Source organism: Marmota marmota, unplaced genomic scaffold (assembly GCF_001458135.2).
Source record: "Marmota marmota marmota unplaced genomic scaffold, marMar, whole genome shotgun sequence".
Lineage (NCBI taxonomy): Eukaryota > Metazoa > Chordata > Mammalia > Rodentia > Sciuridae > Marmota > Marmota marmota.
In genome coordinates, this window is record NW_025999977.1 from 58,914,101 (window position 1) to 58,933,545 (window position 19,445).

The following is a 19,445-nucleotide window of genomic DNA, read 5'->3' on the forward strand; positions in this document are numbered from 1 at the left end:
GGTAACTTTTGTCCCTAGTTTTACGGCCATAGCTGTGTTGTTGTGTGTTGTGTTTGGATTAATGATAGTGTGTTTCTGAGTCCCCTCTGCCTGGGTTTCCTCTCCTATCCCCCTCGGAATCTCTCTCTGCTTGGGAAAAATCCAGAGTCCTGGCCCCACTCCCGCTTAACCTCAGCTTCTCTACTCTTCTACTTTGTGCCTTCCTCCTTCCCTTCCTCCTCCTCTGCTCCTCCCTGCCCTCCTCTCTTCCTTTCAGCTCCTTGTTGCTCTGGGCAGTTGGAGTATCCGATAGCCTGGGTTCCAGCTGGGCTGCCCAGAGCCCAGGCCATGCTGCCAGCAACCCCGTCCTCCATTCTGCATCTTATTTTCTTCAATAAGGGCTTCCTCTGTAGGGCTCTCTTGTTTCTGAGTGCCCCCAGGCGATCTCTGTACTTGGGGACTCTTTTATAGGTTCCCTCCACCTCCCAGCTCAGCTAGTCAGGGATATGACATCTGGTGTGACCCTTGTCCTCTTCTGAGGATGGCTGAGCCCACAGGTCTGATGACTTCCCACAGTGGTTGAGCTCAGCTGATTATTGACTCCTGAGTGAAATTTGGAACTTCCCGTCCAGGATTTCCTTGTGTCGTTGTCTCTCCTCACGTAGCTTGTGTGTGACCTCTCATGTGAGGCCTTTCCAGCTCCCTTGGCCCAGTTCCCCAGCCTGAAGTCATGTCTTTGTTGCATGGCCCTTGTCTGTCAGTGTGGACACCTGCCTCCACTGGGGGCTCATGCTGTTGGGTTTCAGTGGTTGCCTTCTGTGTTCACCATCCTGACCCAACGGAGTTTTCCAGGACCAAGAGCTGTTTATTGCTGTGTCTCCTTTTTCTTTGTGGACCCAGGCCTTGGGCACGCTAGGCGAGTGACCTGCCACTGAGTGGCCCCAGCCTGTTTTATGTTAAGACATGGCCTGGCCAAACACCCCTGATGCTGGAATCACCAGCAGGCGCTGAACAGGCTGTCGGGGTGGCTGCACATGCTTCCGACTCATCATTCCTAATGTAGTAAATGCACTCCTTTTCACCAGGAAATCTTGGGATGTCCTGTGATGCCTTCTCAGTGACATTTGTTACATTTTCAAACAAACAAATCAGACTTTTTTTCTGACTAAAGTTATAGCGTCTAGGAATCATGCCTGGCCATCCAGTTCCATAGTTTTACTGTGGTAAATTCCTCTGTGTTGTAAGTCTGACTCTCAAGGAACATTGGGTCAACACCTGTTGCCAGTTGTCCCCACTGGAGTCACAAGGAGCAAAGGCCGAGAACCACCTGTGGATGTTCCCGCTGCCTTGGGGGCTCCTGAGTTGCAGACTTTGGCTCTGGGGGTGGTGGTTTGTATTGTGTCTATGCTACAAAACAGGCGGGGCGGGGAGTCCTGTCTCTGCTCCTGATTAAAAAACCCACCAGAAGAGCAGGTGGCTTCAGTTGCAGGATTTCCCAGCAGCCTTTCAGGGTTTCCTTAGCAACTGCTCTAGAGCTGTGTCGTGGTTTTCGCTTGGCTCCTGAGCCTGAAGTGGGCTATGTGTACCGGTGTAAATGGGCACGGGGCAAGGACAGCTGCAGCCTTGGGCCATACTTGGCTTCCTTGCTTCTGTGAGTTGCCTCCTCTTTGCTGTCCAAGAATTTGGCTCTCACCCACCATGTCATTAGGCTCCCATAATTTTTTTTAAGTGCAGAATCATGCTTAGGTCTTTCTGAGTTTCAGATTTATATCTAAAAGTGTGGTAGTAAACAGCCCATAGTGTCCAATGACTTGGCCACCTTCTAGCTGTATCCCTAGTTCTTGGCCACAAATGGCAGAGGAGACTTCATTTTATCTATTGTTCTCAGGACTGTCCCTAGGCCCAGGAGGTCTTGGAATGTGAGGACTTTTCTTTAGCCCTTGGCTGCCAAGCATACTTTGGGCTTCCTGGGCAGGGGCTATTAAAATGACCTGGGGCCTAAGACTCAAGGAAAGAGTATTGATACGGATAGGCAAGCGGTCGTCATAGATTGGGCTTAACAAACCTCTGGAAGGGTGTGGCCTATTTAATCATGATTTAGTTTCTTATTTAAACACATAGCTAAAATACTAGTACTCATTTTCAGTTAGGACAAAGGGATCTAGAAGTCTAGTACCTTAAGTTTGCAAATGCAGAAACAAGAGCCCAGAAAGCTTTAGTGAGTTGGCCAAGGGTAGCAAGCTAGGAAGTGGCAGAATCCAAGCTAGAACCCAGGTTTCCTGATATATTTATGCTGAAGCAAAGCAGATTTCAGGAAGAACTATGTTGTCAGGGTCATTGGCTTCAGCTGGGAATAAGGGAAACTATGAACATGGTTTGCTGTTTGCAGAGGTAGCCCCCAGTGTGCTGAGTGTCATCTGTGGCCTTATGGCTCACACTGGGCTTTAAACATTTGAATATTGGTGATCAAAATATGCAAGTGGGATCTTTGTTTTCCGTGACTAATGTTTTTTTGAAAGTCAGCTGTGCTGTGAAGAATTCCTTCCTGACCTGGGTGGCAGTGCTGATCCCATTCTTCTGCCCTCATTCCATTCGGAGCTTGTTCCACGTGTGACTCATTTTGTAACTGGCCTAAAGCTGCCTGTGTTTATTCAACTTCCTGTGAGCTGGGTGCAGGCATGGTACAGGCCAAGTGCTGTTGAGAGTAGAGTTGAGCACTCTTCCCTGCGGGCGCCAGGGCGCCACACTCAGGTGGAGGGAGGCGCCTGAGGCCAGAAGTGTGGGCTTCAGAGTGCTGGGGGCTCCCCTAACCCTGGTTCCGGTTGTCTGAGTGGGCCGAGGCACCTTCATGCTTTGAGTCTCAGTTTCTTCTCCTTCACGTCGTGGTTAGTAAGGATTTTACTGGGCTGCTTTGGATAAGAGGAGCTGCCAAAGGTAAAGCACTTACGGTAGTCCTGGGGCATTGAAGACATCAGCCATTATTGTTGCTCTTGCTTTTGGCAGTTGATGGATGCCTCACTTTCCTTTTGAACATAGCCCTGTTGAAGCAGTTCATGACAATGTGTTTGGACTCTGAATTTCTAGAAGAGGAAGACAGGTGGAAAAACCTTCAGGCACGTCAGGCTAGAAGTGCAGGTTGCATGCTTGAGGGCTTCAGGGAGGGGATCTAAAGGAAGATGGTGCACCAACCAGTGGAGCCTGATGGACAGTATCTGCTTGGGGTCCTTGTAGGCAAGAACACAGCTCTGTGGGGAGGCCAGGCCTGCGGGCAGGTGGGCCAGGGGCTTGTGACAGTGAGGGTTGGTGCCTCAGATTTGCAGGATGCTGTGCTGTGGCGGGTGGACGGAGCCAGCCAGCAAAAGTGCTAGTACCTGCCTGTCAGTGCCCTGCGCTGTAGTGCCTGTAAGAGATGTGGCAAAATGGTACATTTAAGTGCGTTCTTTCTTTCAGTGTTAATGGATTTCCGATAAGTAGGAAATGTGTCAAACACTGAAAGAAAAAATTCCCTAACAACATGAAAGCTATTTCTGATTTTGTATATTACCTTTTATTTCGTGTTCACATGTGGTAGTTGCATAATTGCCAGCCATTTTATATCTGCTTTTAAAATTGAGCACTCTTACAACATTTTTGGTAATTATAATCATAATAGTTAAAGTCACATAATATTTCATAGTATATATTTCTGGCTTATTTGTGGTGGCAGAGTTGAAGAAATCAAATTATTGTTTCAACTTCAACATTTGTGTAGTTCTTATGTATATATTGTAGTAAACCTCCTAAAAGAATTATCCATATTACAACATGTACCAATTTTACAATCGTCTTCCCAGTTAAGTTGGTTAATAAAATAAACATCCATCGGTATCAGAGTTGCCATGTTTTAATTCTTTGTGTGCTGGGAGGAGCCCAGGGCTGAGGGCATGCTGGGCAGCCTCTGCCCCTCAGCTGTCTGGCCCCTTGGGTTCTGTCTTGCAGTTTTCCTGTCATTCGCTACAGTGAGGAGCGGGCTTTCCTCCTGCGTCGGCCATGTATGGATCCCTGGCTTCTGTCTGTGGGTGTGACTTACGCTCATGCTGCTTATGTGCACATGCATCCGCGCCATACCACTACCCCATCCCTGACACACGCACATGTGTGTGACTGCCACCTGGCCGTCCCTAGTCCCAGCTGCCCTGCCATGGGAGCCACTGGCCTTCCCTTGAACATCATGGAAGGGCTCGCATGTCTGCTGTATCTGCTGCTTCTGTCACCATTTCCTCTCCGTCACCTAGGTGCCCTGTTCTATGAAAGTGCCAGTCCTCTTGTTGGTGGACATCTGGGTGTCACACATTGTTGCTATCATGAGTCAATCTGCTGCGGACATTCTTGCCCTTTATTGGCATTTGTTGGGCATGTGCCCAGTGTCAGTGAATTGCTGGGTCCTAGGACGTGTATGTGCTTGGCCTCAGTAAGCACTGCCACATGTTCGTAGTAATAGCACTTGACTGCTTGGTAAGGGATGGCTTTCAGCACCTAGCAGTCCACAGAGAAGAAAGGTACTTCCAGAGGAAACTGCAGTGGCTGCTGCCCCAGTTCTTGGATGTGCAGTTGTAATGTAGACACAGTTTCTGCCAGGAATGTCTCCAACCTGCTGGGAAGTCTTGCTGGGTCTGAGGGCAGGAGGCATGGTCTGCTGGTGACTTTAAAGATAACAGTGGTGATGGCTCATCCCCGGCAGAGAGAAGGGGAAGGCACCTGTGTGTACCGGGCTCCTACTGGGCACTGCTGCGTTCTCAGTAAACCTGAGCAGCTACTGCGGCCTTGCCATCGTGATGTGGAGAATGGCATCCTGTGGCTCTACTCTGGGTGCCCAGTGCTGGCTTGTCCACTGTGCACATGGGGAATGGCACCATGTGGCTCTGAAGGCTGCTGCTGAATTTGAGCTCTGTCTACACTGACGGTGCAGAGTGCTCTTGCAGGAAGCCGGATTGTTCTCATGTTGGTGTGCTGCGTAGAGGAAGCAATCCACAGTGACACTGAGTCTGAACAGCGTGGACATGCTCTTGGGCATCATGGAAACTCTGTTTTGATTGCTAAAGTAATGCATATTAATCACGCAAAAATAATAAAGATATCGATAAAGCACAAACAGGTGAAGGAAGACACCTGTGATCCCGCCATCCTGAGACAACCAGTTCCTCTGGTTGTAAACAAAAAATGGTTGTAGTTCTGTTCCTTTCTGTGTTCCTTTCTCCTTAAACGTGCCATGGACTTTTTTCCTTAGCCCTGAAATGCTCTGGAACATACTGAATGGCTCCCTGTAGTGTGTTGCAGTCCTGCCCGACATGTTATTGGACAGTCCCTGCTGTTGGACACTTGGGTGACTCTGTCCTGTCCATGGCAATAATCAGTGCCATGGTGCACATTCTTGGATATAAATCTTTGTGAAGATCCATGATTATTTTCCTAGTATAAGTTTATATTAAAAAGAATTATTTCCTTGTTGACTTAATATTGATAAGAGATTGAATATAAAAATCATTTCAGTTCCTCTAAAATTCATTCAGAAAAGTATGAGCATATTTAACCTTTTTGTTTAGTGACCTAAATTTAGCACTTTGTAATTAATATTTATATTGTCATAAATGCTGACAGCTATTGGTCTCGATTTTAGGAAGAAGCTAAAACTGTGCTAAAATACAATCTTTCCCACACTTTCCCACTCAAATCACTTCTGAGGTGGATCAAGTTCCGCTCACCAGAGCGGCCAAGCATGGTCCACCCGACTCCACTGTGCAGCAGGACCCAAGGTCACTCTCAGATCTCAAGGGGCAGCAGCCCCCGCCAGCTCCTTCTCTTCCCTGCAGGCACACAGCGGTCTGAGAGGCTTTTGCTGCCTTGAACAGCAAGGACAGCTGCCAGCCGCAGCCTAATCTCAGAGCCCTGGGGTTGTGTGAAGGCTGGAGAGGACCAGAGGGTAGTTCTGTAGCTTGGAATTGTGAAAATACTCTATGGGGACTTATTACCTTGTCATTAAAGAGGAGTGCAGAAAGAATTAAATTACAGACATGTGTTGTTAGTATAATGTGAATTAAAGGTGTGTTGGTGAAGTGATTTGGTGACTTTTTGGTAATCATGTTTAATTAAAATGCTGAGGAAAGTGTTTGAGATCCTGATGTGTCCTTTTCTTGTATTTGTAGATCCACATCATAGATTTTGATGATGAGAATAACATTATAAATAAAAATGTCCTCCTGCATCAAGCGGGTGAAATCTGGCACATTAGTGCCAGCCCTGCAGATAAAGGTGTGCTGGCAACCTGCTACAGTAAAAGTAAGTATGGCTTTTGCTAGACACTTGTGCATACCAGCTGGATGTATCCCCTAACATTGATTTTATATTGCTAATGGATTGGTGTGTGGTTTACAAGCCTTGACCGCCAATAACCAGAGCAGCTGTGATAGTGCGGGTAGGTGTTTGTGGAAGTTATAACTCTGAGATCCTCAGGGTCCAAACTGGGGTCACAGTGTTCAGGAGCATTGTACCCCCACATCAGGAGAGCACTGTGCCGGAGGCTCCTGAGGGGGACACAGGTGTCCTGACACAGCCATACCACTCCAGAGGACAGCAGGAATTTGCCCCCTTTCCACCGCTCTACGTGCATGGTGATGAGCAGAGCCCAGGACTGCCTTCCAGGCCTTTTTGATAGCAGCTGTGCCAGCCAGCACAGGTGAGTCCTGTGTCCTTGCACCCAAGCAGACTGCCTCCATCAGCCTCCGGCTCTCCAGGCTCTAGGACTCACATGTTCATCTTTGTCAAATGTCTGAGACTGAATGGGCCCTACATCTTCCTTAATTCTTGTTCTGTTGCAGTCAGTGACTACTTTCTAAATTCTGGCTTCCTATTAGCCCTTTTTCTGCTTTGTAAGCCCTGTAGACTCCGTTCAAGCTGAGACCCGTCTGTCCTGGCTCAATTTGTGCATGCAGGGAGTGTTGGGCAGATGCAGATTGTCACAGCTGATTCTCCAGGGCTCACTACTGCCCTGGATCCTTCTGAGCCACTGCCTATTCATAGGTGGGGAGAGTCATTCCTGAGCCTGGCTGTGGGAGGTTGTGTGCACAACCAACTCTTGGAACTTTCCCTTTGTGGATAAAAGTCAAACAGCTTTATGTTTTCTTCTCGGTAATTTCATAAGAAAGATGCACTGCTGTGAAGCAATGGGAGGGATGTTTCCCGGGTGGATAGTGTCCCGACAGTGCTGCGCAGACTGACTGGCATGTGGTAGCAACTGCTGGTGGGACACAGGGGTGATGGTGCCAAGTGATGGGAGGGGGCCCTGCACATGCCAGTGAAAGGGGAGCCTTGGGTCTTCATTTCATCTGTGTCCGAAAGAGCGTATTGCTACGAGGCATTGAGGAGGGAGAGCTTCACCCGCGCGGCCTCTGCCTTTGCAGCTGCCAGGACTTGAACTTGCCCCCTCCTCAGTTTATCTCTAGTTCAGAATGTGCTTTCAGTGGATCTTAACCCTCCTTATGGGTCTTGCTCCCCATGTCCAGGTTCTTTTCTCACACAACGCTCTCTTACAGTTCATGGAAAGAGGCCTACGCTTCAGATGAACTTTTTAAAAAGCATTTACTTTGCTGCTTCAATTTTTTTAAAAAATATTTTTCCAAATTGGAGTGAGTGGATATGTGTGTTTGTGTGTGTGTGGTGTGCTTATACTATCATGGGTGTTACAGTTTAGATGTAAGGTGTCCCCCAAAAGTTCACATGTGAGGGACAATGCAAGATTTGGAGGAGAAATGTTGGGTCATAGCCTTAACTGGGCCAGTGAATCAAACCCTGATGGGGTTAGCTGGGTGGTGACTGGAGGCCTGTGGGATGTGGCTAGAGGAAGTGACTCACTGGAGAGTGGTTACGGGGTATATAGTTGTGTCTGGCAAGTGGAGATTTGTCTCTGCTTACTGATCTCCATGCCATCCTTTTATGGACTAAGACCTCTGAAATCTGAGCTCTCAAATGACCTTTGCCTCCTCTATAATTGTGCTGGTCAGATCCTTTTAGTCACAGCAGTGAAAAACCTGACTAAAACAATGCGTGAGAAGTGCCTGCCTCTGCTCACACTGTCCTATCGGTGTGCATGTGTTTGCCTGCCTGCCTGCCTGTGGGCTGTGATCTTTTGCTTATAGTGTCCTTGCTGACACCCACGTGGGGGTGGCCTCATGGTCAGCAGAGGGCACCAGCAGCTTGGCTCTGTATCCTCCTCTCCTCTGACCCTCCACAGGGTCCCTTCCTGTGTGTCAGTGTCCCTGTCCTGCCTGGTGCTCAGTCACCACAGGCCATTCCTACAGCTTTCCCCCCTCCTTCTCTTGGTGTTTCTGTATTCTCACAGATGTTAAGGCGGATGCTTACAGGACAGCATTTTGCAGAGCTGGACTGACTCTTTGTGTTTGGCTGTGGCGATGCATCTTAGGGTGTCCACTGGAGACTTCTGTGGGCTTTCATAGAGAAATTACTGCCCAAGCCAGAACACAGGAATTCACCGAGGGGACATTGGAGCCAGGGGAACTGAAGCACCTGAGAGGTTAGAGCCTCACCAGCAATGTGGGGATCTGACTGGCACCCAGGGTGATTGGAGCCTGGTGGGTAGTCCTGGAGACTAGGACCCAGGGCGGTTATAGCCTGGTGGGCCATTCTGGAGGCAGCAGCACCTGGGACTGGGGACAGCAGCACCCAGGATGGGTGGAGCCAGGTGGGCCATCCTGGGGATTGACAGGCACCCGATTTGATCATCAGTGGTGCCATGTGTGATCTTCAGGCATTAACCTCAGTGCCCCCAGGTGGAAGTGGTCCTTACAGAGGCCATGTTTAGACTTAGAGGTCTGAGTCCAAGGAATTGAAGCCAACACATGAACCCTGCATGGCTTCCTTCATCAGTTTGAGCCTCTGGCTCCTGCACATCTGACTTCTCGCTGCTTTCCCTCCTGTTCAAATGTTGCAAGCTCTTCTTTACCCTTAGAAATATAGGAGGTATTTCTATGTAGCTCAGTGGCAGAGTACTTGCCTATCATGCCTGAGGCCCTGGGTTCATTTCCCACTGCAGGAGGACAAAAAAGGAAAAAGAGATACAGGCGCTTTATGTGTAGAATGTAAAAAAGGAGTCGAATATATGGAGATGGAGAATAGACAGTGGTGATAATGGGGGTGGCGAGTTGAAGTCAGAGGATAGTCAGTGGCAAATGTCTAGAGATCTGCTGTTGGATGGGAGGATTTGGTAATACTGTATCATTCAGGATTTTTGCTCAATGAGTAGATAACATTTGTGCCTGCAACACATTAAATAATGGGAACTACATGAAATGATGTTAATTTGTTTCACTGTAGCAACCATTGACATCCCGGAGCACATATATATGTATGTCTTAAGTAAGGGTGATAAAACTCATATGAGTAAAAAAAGATGGTGCAGCCATCATCTCCTCCTGAATGCCTGCCCCTCTCTGCTAGCCACAAATGGGGGCTCGCCTTGTTGCTGTCTTATTGCTACTGTGTGGTACTTTCTGCCAGTGTGTGTATCTTCATGTGTAATGTCCAAGGTCCTCTGTTTCTTCCTATCCACGGATACCTCCAGGGGGCTGGACTAGTGTCATCTCTCCTTGTGCCTCAGGGCCTTGGTCATGGAGGTCCTATGGTTTAGGCCTCTCCTTTGGAAGTCTCCTTCAGCCAGGGCAGTGCCCTCTGTCTCCGCATCGCAGCCCACCTTGGATGATACTTCACATGCTGCAAAAGAGCTACTCGGAAATAGTTACAGATCAAATTGCTACTTTAAACAATGTTGTAATAATTATCTTGTGAGATTTAAGAAAATACAGAGAGTCATTCTTGGGAACAAGGATGTTGAGGCACACTGTGTGAACCGGGAGGAAGAAAGGAGAGAAAATGAGGCTGCACAGCTGGGTTCATCTCTGTCTGAGCCCCAAGGGAAGAGGACATCCTGAAATGAGGTGACACAGGTGTCCTGAAACACTCCAAACTTTTCTTTATCTGGCTTTCCCCGTTACATGCCAGATGCATTTAATGATTTCCACATCTCAAGGTATTTTGCCAAAATGAGCTGAAAAACTTAACAAGAGAAACCAAATATACAACAGTCTGGTTATTTCCCCAAACTTCTGTCATTTCCTCAACTAGTCCCTGGGGCCTGAGGAAGGGAGTCCAGGAAGTGGCTGGGGGAGTGGGGGGCAGTTGGAAAACCTGGATTCTGCTGTTCCCTCTGCTCTTTACTGACTCTGTACCTGGGCCAGATGAGTAGCTTGGTTTCCATCTGCAGAGTTGGTACAAACACCCTTACTAATAAGGAAGTAATGAGGACCATGCAGGCTATTTTGAACAGACTTTGTCCTTGTGTTGGTGCACTGTGGAGGGACAGGTGCTGAGTATCAGTCCTGATGAGGTGTAGGGTGTCTCAAGGATACTGCATACCCGTTGAACGCATCTGTATTCAGGAGAGGTTAGAAGGGAGCAGCCAGGCCCCCGAGCCAGGGAGCACCGTAGGAGCCGCAGTGTGTGGGCTCAGAGCTCAGAAGAAGCATTGCCAGCTCCAGGTCACCCATGTTCACCTCTGTCTATGCTGGCTCCTGCGATGGTGGGAGGAGCTCCTGAGCTGGGGCACAGAGCCCTCAGGGCACTGATAGTGCCACCAGCCAGTGAGGAGGTGGGCTGCAACCACAGGCTAAACGTGGAATATCTTGCTATGGTGTCATTTTTGTTTGATTTTAAGTAATGAAAGCATTACTCAAAGCCCAAAATGCATGTAGATATGTTACCAAGAAGAGCCCAGAATCCACAGGAATCTTGTGAGTAAAACACAAATCTCGCCGAGGATCCCTTCACATCCTGCGCTCAGATCCTGCTGTGTGGACTCTTACAGCTCATGGGGAGGAGGCACTTTCTCTTTCCTTTCCCCTGGTTGGCTGCAGCAGAATGGGACAGTAGGTCGTTCTCCGGGAGCTTCAAGCGCTAGCAGCAAGGTTTGTGATGAAAAGGCCTTTACCTTCCTTGTTTCCTTGCAAATGCGGAGGACCAGTGCTGACTGTGCACTCCACCCTCCCTCTTGGTCAGCCTCTCCAAATCGGGGACAGTGGGTGAACCAGGGTGATGGCCGGGCTGTTCTCGGCAGCCTGACCCTTGCAGTAGCCTGACATAGCAGCCTCTGTCAGTTTTCTCTGCTGGCACGGTTGGTTCATGTTTCCTTGGGGAGCAGAGGAGGGCTGTTGGGATGTGTTGAGGGAGTACTGCTTATGGTGGCAGAGGAGACCCCGGATGGGCCATTTGCATCTGGACTGGAGACTGGGACCGAATTCCTGAGCACTGTTCTCTGGGCCACCCAAAGGGGGTGGCCCTTGTGGTTGGCTCCTTCCTTCTAGGGCCTGGGAGGTGCTCCTCTTTCATCCATTGCACCTCCTAGAGGGCAGGAAGCTCTTAAACGAAGGAGCCTCCCGTGTTGGCCTGATGAAGGCAGGTTCCTGGCACTTGAAACAGTGCTAGAGCAGGAGCAGGAGGCCAGCAGAAGTCTGCCCTGTTGCCTGCACCTTCTGAGTGGACTTGTGTACATGAGAACAGGGGCCCAGATGTCTGCACCATACCATCTCTAGGTGGGACTCCCTTGTCTACCGGAGGCAGGGTTGTTCTAATGGAGGTCATTTCAGGTCCAGGGGGACACAGAAGGAGCTGGCTCTAGAATCTAGGAGTGGTTATAGACTGCTTCATAGACAAATAGTGCCTGGAGCAGTGTGGGGGTGGTCAGCTCTCGGTGTTGCAGTGTGTGAGCGAGTGAACAGCCAACAGTGAGTGGGCCAGGGCATCTGGCAACTGGACCTGTGTATGGAGCAGAAGGTCTACTCTGAGTTTATAATCCAGAAAAGAAGTCTTAAATGGGCAGGCAGCTGTGAGGATGTTGGGTCTGGGTGTGGCTGTGTGCTGAAGAACCTCAGCCTGATGACAGGGTCCAAGGAAGAACCTTTGGAACATGCAGAAAGACTCCGCATCCACTCTAGTATGTTCTCTCCATCCTGGCTGCTGCTGCTGAAGGAGGTGGCAGAACTAGAGCAGGTCTCAGGACCAGCTGCTGGGATTCCTGCGCACCTCAGGCACTTGCTGCATCTCCCTCTCAGATGGTAGTGATCTGTTCTAGAGGCAGCAAACCATAAGGGTCAGGGCCTAGGCAGAGGGCTGGACACTGCACCTGGCTCCATGTCTGCATATGTAACCTCTGCCAGGTTTTGAGGTGGGTTGCTTTCTGTCTGTGAGCTTTGATTCCCATAAAATGGGAAGGGTTATGTCTGCCTTGAGTACTTTAGAGTTCTTGGATCACAGGAAGCCCATCACATGTGATGCTTTGAGGACCATGGTGTGTGTGTGTGTTATAGTTCTATTTTGTGATTTCTTAATTCATTTTAATCGATGTCCGTGGGTGTTGTGCCTGACTCCCTCCCGTCAGCGTGCTGCTCCCTGTTGACAGGTCGGCATACCTTCCCAGCTCCAGGCCTCAGAACCGTCTGCGCCACACGCAGTTCCTCACACAGGTTGAGTCACTAGACCCAGCAAAACGAAGAGGCAGATCTGTCCTAAGCCCAGTTCTTCAGGGGAGAAGCCATTTGAGGGGAGGTGACTTGCCCTGGTGTGCTAGAGGGAGGCCCCTTTAGACCTGTGCTGCCATAGAGAATGCCCCAGCATTCAGTCCCGCCGCTCGTGGTCCCCAAGTCCCACACGTGGCACCTGCTCCATTGGAATCGACTCTGAGCTTCTTGCTCTGAAGGAGGCTGTTGAGGGGAGCCTGTTTCAGAGGCCTCAGGCCGTGCCCGGGCTCCTCAGATAGTGGCTGAGAAGTGTTGCCTCAAGTTGGCCATGCAGCCCACTCCAAGTGCCAACAGGTGAAGGGAGAACTTAAACACCTTTCTGGCCCACCGTGTTGGGGCCTGATGGGAAGTTGGGTATCATCCGGGCGAAAGTCATTCTCACCAGGCCATTGGTGCTCCCCTCAGGGCCCCCATCCCAGACTGGGTGGACACTGGTCTGATGGGGCACCATTTCCCTAAAACTTTTTTTTTTTTTTTAAAGATAGGAGAGAGAGATTTTTTTTTTTTTAATATTTATTTTTCAGTTTTCGGTGGACACAACATCTTTATTTTTATGTGGTGCTGAGGATTGAACCCAGTGCCCTGCGCATGCCAGGCGAGCGCGTTACCGCTTGAGCCACATCCCCAGCCCCTCCCTAAAACTTTTAATGACAGGCTTTCTGATGGGCCTCTATGGAGTGCTTGCCATTTCAGAATGAAATTTTACCATATGCATCATTCTGAGAGATTTTATTTATCATTTTCAGAGGTTAGGTTTTCATTAAAACAAAGAAAGAAATGGTGATATAAATGAGCTTATCTGGGAGGGGAGGGGGGATAGTAGAGGATAGGAAAGGTAGCAGAATACAACAGTTACTAATATGGCATTATGTAAAAATGTGGATGTGTAACCGATGTGATTCTGCAATCTGTATTTGGGGTAAAAATGGGAGTTTATAACCCACTTGAATCTAATGTATGAAATATGATATGTCAAGAGCTTTGTAATGTTTTGAACAACCAAGAAAAAAAATATGATTTAAAAAAAAAAAAGAAAATAAATAAATAAATAAATAAATGAGCTTATCTGCCAATTTGTGGATCCCCAGAAAGAACCAGAGGTCTTTTGTGGGCTTTTGTGTCTGTGTTTTGATAACACTTGCTGCACCTAGTTTATATGTCTTTATGGCAGCAGCGATGACTTGCACTTGAACTAATGAAAATGATTAGAGCCAGATGATCCTGTTCCACCAGCTGCAGAGAGAGGAGAAGCTAACCCTCCGAGGCTCACTGTGTGCCACTGTCCTGAGCCTTTTGATGAGCACTTACTCACTGAGTTCCCGTTTTACTTATGGAGAAACTGAGCACAGTAGGGCTAGGGTACTTTCTCCAAGTACATGTCTGGCAGTAGGGAACCTCTGGTTCCAGGCTGACCTCTTGACTGTGCCTTGCAGCCTCAGGACAGTAGGAGGCCGGTCGATCAGGGGAGGAGCTCTTGACCTCTTCCAGGGCTTGTACCTAGAGCACATCCACAGGCAGTGCTGAATCAGAACTATGGGGTTTAGACTTAGGGCAATTAGGTTTTTATCTCTGTTTTGCTAGAAATGGATACTATAATTTTGACATTTAAAATTTCTAGGTTCCCCTTTTTGTCATCTGTAACTAAGGAAGGTCAATCTTGTATATTACTCAGCTTTTAGTTGCTGTGGCAAAATACCTGAGGAAAACTATTTCGAGGAGGAAAGGTTTATTTTGGCTCAGGGTTTCAGAGGTTGCTGTCCAAGGTCAGTTGGCTCCATTGCTTTGGACCTGAGGTGAGCAGAAGGGGTGGTAGAGCAAACCATTTGGCAGCCAGGAAGGAGGGGAGCAGAAACCAGGTACAGTTCCCAGCAGCACGGCCCCACAGACTCACTCCTTCCAGCTAGTTCCTGCCTCCCACCGTTTCTCCCACTCCCAATAGTTCATCAGCTGGAATCCAATGGATTAGTCACTGATGAGGTCAGAGCCCTCATGGGCCAATCACTTCCCAAAGCCCCACTCAGAACACTGTTGAGGGGACCCAGCTTTTAATAGGAGTTTTACTGGGAATATTCTGGATCCAAGCCATGGCTCTCCAGTTATGACCCGTTTCTGTTTGTTGCTTTGGATATTCTTCATCATCCGCATTTTAAAAAATGTTTTGAGGGTCTCTTGTGATGAAGCATAGCCATGGATGTTCAGGACTGAGAGATGAGGGTCACAGGGCCCGACTGAGATGTGGCCACCAGTGAGCCTGGCCAGTTGGATTGAACATGGTGCCAGGATCCTTGTGCTGGGAATAGTCTGAAATCTGCCAGGCCCAATGCCAGGGTGCTGCAGTAGGCAAAGGGGCACTGTCATACACCCCAGGGAAGAGGCTTCCAGATCCCACCTTGGCCCTTGCAGCACAAAGTGCTGCCCAGAACTGGGTCTTTGGACATCTTTGGCAAGTGAGGATTACAGCTCACTCTGGGGATACAGTGCTGTTAGGTGCTTAGTTTTTAAGAACAGCCAGGGTCTTTGGAGTTGTGAAATAAGGGTCAGGTAATGTGGCCTGGGAGGGTTTACCTCCTAGGAAGGAAGTGTTTGGCTGTGGCTTGGGTACCTCTTGTTGCTGAGCCTGGGATCTTCTCAAGAGGGTCCCTCAGAGCAGCGTTGGAGGAGCTCTCTTGGTTTTAGGCCCCCTTAGTTTTCCAGGATGCTGTATGTTCACCTGTGGAATGAAGGTGCTAGGCTGGGTGGTCCCTGAGATTCCTCTGTGGTGAGATGCCAAGTTCCCCGATGGTAGCAGCAGCTGCACCCATGGGTCATGATACAGCTGCTTCTGTCAGAGCCACAGTTTCCCATTGATCTCAGCACCACATTAGAAGAAAATTGCATTTTCCAATTTAAATGATTGCTTTGTGAAAATAAGCCAAGAGAAGAAGTGGGTTTTCCCAGGAAAAGAATCTCTTAAGGCTCTTCTTTGTGAAACCAGAATTCTGAGATGAAACAACTGAGAGTGCTTTGAAAGAGTGGAGTGTGTGACAGGCAGGAGAACATGAGAGTCCATGGGGACATCGTCAAGGGGTATGCTAATTAAACATGTGCCCAGAGGAGTTTGCTGCCTGCAGCTCCTGTTGTGTATTTCTGAAGCTCGCTGGCTTCCTGTCTCTGGTTAGAGTTTCTTAATATTGTCTGTGCAGACATTCAAGGATTGAATGCAAGATTTCTTTGTTTCAGGGTGCAGGTGCTTAGCTGGGAAAGGTGAGTTAATTTTTCTCAAGATCCCAGGCTAAAAAGTACCACTTGAAAGATGAAAGGAATGGCGCTTAGTGCTGCAGAGCTGTCATTTTGGAGCCTCAAGGATCTCTTCATAGGCCATGGGCTCCCTCCCCACTGTCCTAAGGTTCTGTTGACACTGGCAAGAACCCCTTATGTAAAAGCATTCTGACTGCCACCCTACCCTTAATTTGCACACTGTATCACATGAATATGATTTGAAACCAAACACTGTGTTTTCCACTGTAAGTTCAAAACAACCTTGTGTAGCTTAACGATGGGAACTGTGCCACTGTGTGGACATTATAGCATGTGCTTGCTTACACCAGAGATGCGTCATGGGCAGCCCGGCACCCCGCAGAACGTCTTGGAGCATGTGTACACGCCCTGAGATGCGTTACGGGGCAGCCCGGCACCCCGCAGGTGGCGTTGGGATGTCAGTGGAGGAACGTGTGCACACGTGCCAGGATGTGCGTTGCAGGTGGCCCGTTACCTGTGAAGGTCATGGAGTGTGTTGCACCCTCCCTGAGATGCATCTTACAGGAGATGGGACTCTGGTTCTAAAGGCGAGATTTTAAAAGTCTGCACAGGAAGTACACAAACAGTAGCATAGAAATTCCTCACTGTTCCAAGTGTTATGCACTGCACTTCATGTGACGGAGTAGTGGCTGTGTTTACCCCAGTGTCTGCACATGCATGTGAGCAGTGTGTGGTGTGTGACTTCTGATGGCTCATGGGCACTAGGTGTTAGGGACTGTTCCTTCCTTTCTGATCCTAAGGGACCAGCATCACGCCTGCAGTCTGGCCTTGACAGAATCATTACTGGCATGAGTGTATTCTGTCTGCTTTGGCTTTTCTGAAAATGAGAAGTAACAGATTGTGTGACCCATCTTTGGAACAGCTGTTTGCTGACCATATTGTCAGTTTGAGGCATGTGCACAGTGGCCTCCTGCAAGCTTGGGGATTGAAGTGTACCATGTGGCAGAATATTTTGAACACCAGGCAATTCTGAGCGCCAGGGATGTACTTGAGCACTGTTGAGTTCATAAGAGTTTGTGGACGGGGAGGAATGACCCACAAGAGTTCCGATGGCGGGGCTAGGGATATAGCTCAGTTGGCAGAGTGCCTGCCTGGCATGCACAAGGCCCTGGGTTCAATTCCCAGCACCAAAAAAAAAAAAAAAAAAGAATTAAAAAGAAAGAGTTCAGATGGCAAGGCACACCTACCTTCTCCTCTCCTTGTGCAGCCCTCTTGTGGCAGTGGAGTGTGGCTCCGGAGCAGAGGGTCAGTCTTGGGCTGGCTTCTTTTCTTGAGTCTGGCTCCTGTTCCTCATGCTCTAGAACAAGCCTCTTTAGATTCCAGTGGCATCATCTCTCCGTCTTCATTGACTTTCTGTAGCACCTCCAGATTAAGTACCAGCTGGGGTATGACCCATGTGCCATGCACTGCTTCTTCCAAATCACCAGTGAAGATGTTTAACAAGGCCTGGTCCCCAGTGTGCCTCATTTATTGTCATTCCTCCAAGTATTCGACCAGTGGGGATGCTTAGACAAAACCCAGACCAAATGAACTTTTCCAGTGATACTGTAAGAAGCACTGTGCCAGCTTCTTCCCACAATGCCTGTGGGTCATGCTGAGCCCTTCCACAGCCTGGCACCATGCTCTCTACCCTTGGCTCTTGCCTCTCCCCATGCACTCTTGGAGATGCAGGGTCGGGGGCAGTTAGGGGCCTGGATTTGCAGGACCAGGACCTGGCATTGAGAAGATGGGCCTCAAGGCAGCTCCTTGCCTGAAGTGCTGCTCGCCCTTTTCCACAGAGGATCTTCTTGGCTGCCCCAGTAGAATGCCATGGGTGGGGCTAAAGCAAAGAGGTCCTTTCCTGGTGTTCTGGAGGCTGGGATTCCTAGAGCAAGGTCCGGCAGGACGTTTCCCCTGCACTGTCTCTCCTCGGCCTTCCTCTGTGCGCTCCTTAGGCTGCATGCTTATTATGACACAGGTCAGGGTCTCACTCTCGTGAACTCATTAGACTTCCCTTAAGGTCCTATCTCCATATTTGGTCACATTGGGAGTTTAGGGCTTTAGCATATGAATTTGGGGGGCACAGTTCTGTCTTTAACAGCGGGCATCCTTTGATCCATTACTTGTGTGGAAGTCTGAGGAGCGTCCGTTGTCCTGATGAGGTTCTTATAGCAGATGTGAGGCAGCCTGCCTGTCCACGTAGCCAGCTACGTGGGCAGCACATGTGGCCACAGCTTGCCATGTCCTGCTTCTTTGTTTCTGACTGGAAGTGACACTTTCAAGTCACGGTCTGTTTTCTGGGGCATTCTGAGCTGCTTGCTGTTGGGACCCCGTTGAGCAGGACAAAACGTTGGCGTATGGTCAGGAGTGGCCCAAGTTAGGTGGCTGGCAGGGTGGAGGAGCCTGGCCCACCAGCCAGCATCTGCTTTGTGGTCCTTTACTTAAAGTTATTTCTGTAGTAACCTTTCTGAGAAAACAAACCATATTCAAAAGCTTCCTTATGAAGTGTAAACTCCAACGAAGACAGAGAGCTTGACGGGAAGTGGAAGAGTGAACCGGGGGCAGCTCTGCTCACAGGCCTGAGGGCCGGACTGCAGTAGGAGCTGTGTGAAGGTCACAGCGTGCCCACACAGAGATGGGAGGAATTTGGGAGGGAACCCAGGGTACTCCACCACTGAGCTGAACCCCAGCCCTTTTTATTTTTGGATAGGTTTCCCCAAGTAGCCCAGGCTGGCCTCAAACTTGCAATCCTCCCACCCCTCTGCTGAGTTGTTGGGATTACAGGTGTGGCCACCACACCTGGCAGGTCCTTGCTCTTGATAAAAACAGGAGACCCTATAAATGCAGGTGGATGAGGCTGTTGCTGGCAGAGCGTAGCCTCTGTAAACTTTTTTTTAGTAAGTAGAATACACTCTAAATAGGATAGAGGTCTAATATAGTGAACAGATGCTCGCCACTGAGTTTCATGCCCTGTATGTGAGTGTGTCTGTGCTGCACAGACGGGCCAAGCAGCACCCGTGGCCCCGCCATCACTGCACACGTGAGTAATGCCTCGTGCTGCTCCATTATGGCTGATGGCCATGACACAGCCAGGTGATGGGGACTTTCAGCTGCATCCTCACTGACTTGCACATGGTTTATGGAGGACTGAATCACCATGAGCATGTGAGCACAGTGGTTGAGTTCACAGAATCGGTATTTAAAGTATTTGGACAGCTTAGGAGTCCAGCTTCCCACCTCCCCCCCCCCGTTTCTTGTAAAATGGCGCTGGTGCTCACCTCAGGTTGTGCCTGCCCTGAGCAGCACAGCGTGTGGCCAGTACCTGTTAACAACCGAAGGCTGCACTCTGGTGGCACTTCTGTGTGCTGTGACGGGAGTGGTTTTGCAGGCACACAGTGGGCCAACTACCTTTGCCAGGGCCTGGCCTCAGTGTCTGGGCCAGCGTGGTTTCTCAGCCTCTCAGCATCCAAGGCTTGTGAGTTTTTCCTGTCCCGTTCACTTTACCTGCAAAGTGGGAGAAGACATTTCAGATTCAACACAGAGCTGAAACATGGCTGAAAGTGGTGAGCA

At 49.3% G+C, this 19,445-nt stretch overlaps 1 protein-coding gene across 1 annotated transcript in view; it reads left to right on the top strand.

Annotated features, from left to right (window-relative positions):
- Positions 1-19,445, top strand: part of Eipr1 (EARP complex and GARP complex interacting protein 1) — a 104,750-nt gene that overhangs the window by 3,670 nt on the left and 81,635 nt on the right. The window contains exon 2 of the mRNA XM_048804889.1: positions 6,162-6,294. Within this exon, the coding sequence (XP_048660846.1) occupies positions 6,208-6,294 (87 nt within the window). The 5' untranslated portion in view covers positions 6,162-6,207. The remainder of the gene's footprint in view (positions 1-6,161; positions 6,295-19,445) is intronic.